We start from the raw sequence: 6,643 nt of genomic DNA, 5'->3' as shown, positions 1-6,643 counted from the left end.
GGTGCAGAGTCCAAAAATGAATACCAGAACATCCAGGATGGTGTCTCAATGTTCAAGATGGCGGTTAGTTTAGTTAGGCTAGATATCCGGAGTCATAAAATGATGACCGGAAAATCTAAAATGACGTTTCAAAATTTTGCGGCTTCATGACACTTGTTTGGTTTGAGTTTTGGATCGTTGTCTTATATTTTCTGAATATTGGATATAAAATGTATCCATATTGAATCTATTCAAGCAAGCAGCAAGCAGTTTTTATTTTGTATTTATGTCAATGTCATCAACATGTCGCTCGAGTTTTGTTGAAAGGACATTTTAAAGCACGAGAAAGGCACCATCACCGCTAGGTGGATTAATAAGGGTTTTTTTTATAGATATAGATTTTTATGCATAGTTTTTATTCATTCAACTTCGGCAAAACAGTCATTATTACCATAATAGTAGACTACTTTTTTCCACACAATGACTCCAAACATTTGAAATCTATTGCACTTTCTGTGGTGTGTATAGCGGGACGAGTTGTTGTATATCTACGCGTTGTTGTTCTTTTCTCACTGGTAGGTGGTTCGCTAGTTGAGGTTATCAGTCGTGAAGGTATAGCTGAAATAATAAATGAACAATCGATTAAGCCTGGAAGCTAATACGACACAATAAAGCTTTATTTTGAACTTGATTTAACTTTATAGTATACTGCGTAAACATCACCATTCATCAATCATGTCTCACAGCCTTTCAATAGTTTCTGAGAGGAATCTATGAGAAAAGGTCGAAAAACATAAGGTCGAATGAAAAAAGGTCGAAGGACAAAAGGCCGCATGGACAAAAGGTCGTATGGACAAAAGGTCGAATGGGACAAAAGGTCGAATGGGACAAAAGGTCGAATGGACAAATAGTCGAATGGACAAAAGGTCGAATAAGGCAAAAGGTTAAATTCGACTAAAGACAAATAGGAAGACATGGAAAAGTGATCAGAATTTGATAGAAAAACGACAATTAAATTTGATAAAAAAGTAGAAACAGTGAAAGATAGGAAAACTTGCAATAGCTTATATGCAGCAATTTATTACCGCGTTACTATTCGAAAGCGATGCCTACATATTATAGAAAGTAATTCATTCATTAAAGCTAAATGTGGAAAACAATATTCCTTGAAAGAACAGCCTATGGGCAAAAGAAGAATAAATCATAGATTGAAATAATGTCATTTGAAACTCCAATCATTACAACGATTTAATGAAGCCCAACCGTCTATGAATTAGAGAAGGACAAATCTAATCTGGGTAACAAACCAAAGTTATTTACATATAAAGTATAATTTGTAGGAACTACCAATCCAAGAGGGGATGATCAAGTAGTCAATGAATATTTCTGCAGTATAGTTAGAAAGAACAGCTATTGAATAAAGGAATGCAAGCTTTATGATTGAAAAATAAATATTTCAGTAACAAAAGTTAAAACAACAGCCTTTTCATTTAAGAAGGAGCGTGACATGAATGCACCCTTCCGGTGTAAAATGTCGGAAATAAACAAACAAACAAACATTTAAGAAGGAATAATTACTGATTAAAGTCCAACTAAATTGCCATTAAATACTACATTAACACAACTTGAAAGAATAGCCAAGAAACAAAAGAAGGAAAAATTTCCTATAGTTATGTTAGTGGCTGAAATGCATATGATTTCTATAACAGAACTATAATGTTTCTCTCAATGAGCGACAACAGAAGCTTAACAAATAGGTTTGTCTTATAAGTGAGACACACCAGCTGGTAACTTGGTCTACTAAAACTATTGATCATTTGAACTTTTGTCTCATTCGACCTTTTGTCCTTCGACCATTTGTCCTTCGACCTTCTGTCCTAAAGCCTCTGAGAGAGTGTTGCAAAAAGCAGTTTCTCGGTAAGTCTGCATGAAATTCGTCAAAGATGGAATCAGTTACCCTGAGTAATACATATATTGGAATGCACTTAATACTACCTTATGGCTTATGGGTTTCAAAAAAAAATGATTTCGATATCGTATCTGAAATCCGAGATGATAAGCCTTGTTTGACTCTAACGGAGAAGCGTTGCCAGTCCTTATAGCATTTGTGTGAAATTACCAACTGCAAAACGGTACTCACATGATTTGTTATAATATAAATCGTTCTTTTGACTATTTTGCATCGCCGCCATTCAGGTGAGCGAATGAGTTTTCCCATGCTTGTCTGTGAGAGTATACAAAGAATACGAAGTTCAGAAGAAGTAGGCCAAATCCCAGTGGAAACGCAGATGAACAAAAAAAAGAAGAAGAATAAGGTGTTTTTTCGGGATGAAGCAAGCATTTCGTACACACACATACGCACACTCAAACACTCTTTATTGTTTATATTTATTGATATTGATCCTTATGTATAGCTTTTTATTCATTCAGTAGTAGCAGAACAGTTGGAAAACTGTCATTATTATCATAATAGTAGATTACTTTTTCCTCCCACACAACGACTCCAAGCATTTGAAATCTATTGCACTCTCTGTGGTGTATACAGCGGGAGGAGGTGTAACAGATGCTACCGGTGGTGGAAATGTGGTTGGTGGTACTTGAATCGTTGGTGGTACTCGAGACGTTGGTAGTACTCGAAACGTTGGTGGTACTCTAGTTGAGGGGATGAGTTGGGGAGCTATAGATGAAATGTTAAATGAACAATCAAATAAATCTGGAAGCTAATATGACACAAGAAGTAAGCGTTATTTTAAGCTTGATTAATCTTTATTTTGTTTGAGCAGGCCAACCATCATCAAAATGTTGGCACCTAAATTATGACTTGCAATCATTCAAATTTTGCTGAATATCGAAATTGACTTTCTTGCAATGGTTATCAAGCACACATACATGCATTAATTTATTTGTACCAGGCCAGTGCACATAAATGGCGCCAAGGGAGGGGGTTTTCCTTATTTCGGAAAAATGCGGAATTTCAACCGTTATGTTTGTTTTACAGGATAGATTCGGTAAGTTAGCAACCTTTACCGAACTACGTTAGAGTTTGACAGTTAAACGATAACATTTCACCGAAATTTGGTAAGTTTTTAAAGAATTTCGGTACGGCAGCCAATTAAACGTCCCATAATTATTTATTCCAATTATTGAGTTATTGGTAGAAATTCCGATATTTTTTATTGCTCGAAAATCATGGGAAATTCTGATTTATTTATGCACTTTTTTATTTTTTTTTCAATGGAAATTTTGTAGTTTATTATTGGTGTACCGTTAGTTCGAGTGATCAACCTCGGAGCTATAGTGGAAAAAGAAATGCGCATTAAATTGTGAAATTATCAGTAACAGTTATACTCAACAAATTACGACGTGTTTGCCTCTTTTAAAATCGGGTTCCCAGAGTTTTTGCGCTTTTTCCGATAACCTGATGGACGGTTAGCAAGAAAATATGTAAGCTAAGACACATTTGAGACTGTTTGCTGTATTGCAGAACCGGGCCCTATCTCTTTTGGGATGAAGAGCAAAAAAGTTAAAATTCCATCAACATTTTTTCATTGGCATATGGAAGAACTAATCTTTATCTTTCTATCTTTGGCTAGATAAATCGGAGATAAAAAATTTGCGACAGATAAAACTTGCATGTTTTATAATTTTTGTTCACTTTTGGTTTAACTTGTTGTGGTAAATCTCACAAGCAACGTACAACAATAATACACACAGGCAAGTATTGGTGGTTGCTCAATTGTTAAAATAATTTACATAACATAGAACTAAAACTAAACAGATGGAAAAATTACGCAATACTGTTGTTGCTCAACAGCACAATTGTGCTGGTTCGTCACGAAAGGGACATAGCCGATGCGGTCACAGGTACGCAGCGAGGCTATGCTGGAGGTGAATGGTTAGATTCGCGCTTGGTCCAGGAACTTTTCGTAATGACAATTTCTTGGACTTCCTTGGGCATAAAGTGCCTGCCACACGATATACACATGCAAAATATTCATTGGTAGAGGAAGCTCACAGTTAATAACTGGCGAAATTTTCATGAAACACTAATTTGAGAAGCAAATCTCATCTCAGTAGCAACGTTACGCCAAGCAGCAGAAGAAAAACATAACCGGAAACCTAAGAAAGGGTTCCAAACCAATGCAAGTGGTGTATCAAATCGCGTCATTTTTTATAACGTCTCAATTTATGAAAGAATGTAACGCCGTGAAAAAACTTACGTGAACTGATCGAATCACATTCTTAATAGTCTATATTTGACGAGAAAGGCACTATCACCAGTAGTTGGAATAATCAGGGTATTTAATAGATGCAATCCCATCAGGAAATTTATAAAGCTTGCAGACTACAAATAGGGTATCGCACCACTTGGGCGGTGGCTTCTATATTCGTCTGTTTTCCACTATAACTCAGTCAATTTTGAGCCTATTGACTTGAAATTTTGTACACGGGTAGATACTATACCAATCTCACCACATTCCAAAAGTTGTGTCAATTGGTTCAAACTTGACTGAGTTATAGTGGAAAACAGACGAATATAGAAGCCACCGCCCAAGTGGCGCGATTCCCTACAAAGACCAAAATGTAAAAGAATGCAAGATAAAATCCGTGGTTCATTAAATCCAACATGCTTAAACCCACTGCCTTCGTGAAAGCTATTGCATTTATACATCAAATAAGTCTACTCCCCCACGCCATATTTCACAACTTTTCGCATTCACTTACCATCTATTACTGGATGATAGCCATTCTCATCAGCGGTATACTCAACGGTATGTTGAATTCCATCGTCACCGCTAAAGCTGTACGATCCGCTAAATACCAAAACCTGTTGTCCATCATCAAGTACCTTCTTCTGTATATCTTGGTTAACTTCTTGTGTATCACTTAACTTGTAACTGAAAATCAGAAAAAAAAAACGATTTGAAAACACTGCATTTACAAAAATTCCCATTAAATCAAAATTACCCCCAACTGTACTGGTCACCGTTATCATGATTGTATTGATTCACTACTACCGGAGGAGCACCTGAGACCAAGAAGGCGCCCAAGATCACTGTCACTGTTATCACCAACATTATTCCGTAAGACATCTTCGTGGCAGCAGCACTGCGATTCACGGTGAGCGACTTTCTACTTGGCTCGGTAACCGTGAAGTGATCGGAGGATTCGCTTTAGCCTTTGTTTTATTCATTCTTTGATCAGTCTAAACCACTTTTTTATTGCTGTGTGCGTTCAAGATGCAAACGGTGCCCAAATGCGCTCCAAACGCGGTAACACAGTGTTACCAAAGGCAACATAGCAACCATAGTCAAAACCACCGCCAACCTAGGATTCAAAAGCTCCCACTGACATCGGGTTACTTGTTAGAAAATCTTACCGCATTTGGTGCTCCCGCATTTGATATTTGCATTTCGAATGCACACAGCAATATTGCCAAACAAGTTTTCAAAACATATGCAAGAGTATATAACGGCCAAATTTTTTAAACCCGTTCGAAGTAGGAATCCAGAGATGATCGACCAACGCCAAGCCTCCAACGCATCATCACTCATTTTTAGTCATTTCCGATTGGACACATCTGATCACCGATATTATTCACGAGAATGTTGAACTTTATTAGCCAGAGATTTTTTTTTTCAGTGTATCGACATTTTACACCGATTAATAAAGCATGCTGTGAAAAGTTAATTTAGTTTAAAGTTTTAATGCTACCCCGGATTGCGGTACTTTGAATACTTTCTTTTCTGAAGTCTATTGTTTGTGCCGTAAGATAATACAACCATTCATGAAACATTGCCAAACGAACCATTGATAACACTAGTTTACAAAATAAAACGAAAGTCGTGAACTTCTGCCAACGACCAAAATTTTTTAAGCACAATGTAGCGCTGATTTCGGGGCTGCCAAACGGTGAGTCGATAAGGAGAGCGTCCAATATAGCTCTGGTCCTCACAAGTTCCTACCTCATGCTTCCACGGGTCAAGCGATGACAAAGACCGCCAGCTAAGAGTTGTGTGCTTAGCTGGTAGTGCAACCTGGGCACTGTTGTCCTTCTGACTTCAGCTAGATTGAGGAGGTACAATCCCATTCCTTGCTGAGCGCTTGTACGAGTCGGTCGACAGGTTCCCGGTCTCATCACAAGGTACTTTCACAGTGTTCTTTTTCGGTCTTTTTCCCCACCGCCCGAGTGGGTTTTTGGTCGACGGATAAGAATTATTATCAAATTAAGTGCAAGTGAAGTGCCTCTAAGTGATTGCGCCTGCGAAGGGAGCGAACTAGGTAGACAAGATCTACATAGTATCGTGCCACCATTGAAATAACATTCGCCGTCAGCTTCATCGGCGATTAATTCAACGCATATCAGCTGCGTTGAGTACTACCTGCTGCCGTAGCCTACACACCGAACGGACGAACGGACAGCTGCTATAGCCACACCGCGTGGAAACGGTTAAGTAGCAATCTATTGTGTCGAATTTTATTTGCTGCTCCGAGTCTGCTTTGTTTTCAAGGTCGTTTTTTTTCCTCCACATTTTTCGCCCTGCACGTTTTTTTTTCGATCCATTAGGGTGGGTCAAAATACAAATATCGTTAGGTTCAAAAAAGTTTGGTTTTTTTCACAAGTATTACTATTTTGTACGTTTGACTACACAGGTTGTGTCAA

At 37.9% G+C, this 6,643-nt stretch overlaps 1 protein-coding gene across 2 annotated transcripts; it reads right to left on the bottom strand.

The window, feature by feature from the left end:
• Positions 1-366: 366 nt before the first annotated feature.
• Positions 367-5,413, bottom strand: LOC115260257 (endocuticle structural glycoprotein SgAbd-5-like). 2 transcript variants are annotated; one of them, XM_062856843.1, is made up of 3 exons: positions 4,948-5,413; positions 4,705-4,877; positions 367-597 (listed from the first exon to the last, which is right to left on the bottom strand). In XM_062856843.1, the coding sequence occupies exons 1-3, from the start codon at positions 5,070-5,072 to the stop codon at positions 443-445; spliced, it is 453 nt and encodes a 150-aa protein (XP_062712827.1). In that variant the 5' UTR covers positions 5,073-5,413; the 3' UTR covers positions 367-442. The 2 variants fall into 2 exon arrangements, with proteins under 2 accessions (XP_062712827.1, XP_029717048.2); XM_029861188.2 differs by lacking the exon at positions 367-597 and adding an exon at positions 2,294-2,656 and having other exon boundaries at positions 4,948-5,163.
• Between the last annotated feature and the right edge of the window lie 1,230 nt (positions 5,414-6,643).

The sequence above is a fragment of the Aedes albopictus genome, chromosome 3 (genome assembly GCF_035046485.1).
Source record: "Aedes albopictus strain Foshan chromosome 3, AalbF5, whole genome shotgun sequence".
In the NCBI taxonomy this organism is placed as follows: domain Eukaryota; kingdom Metazoa; phylum Arthropoda; class Insecta; order Diptera; family Culicidae; genus Aedes; species Aedes albopictus.
The sequence above is the reverse complement of the archived record's forward strand: the minus strand, read 5'-3'. Positions and strand labels throughout refer to the sequence as shown.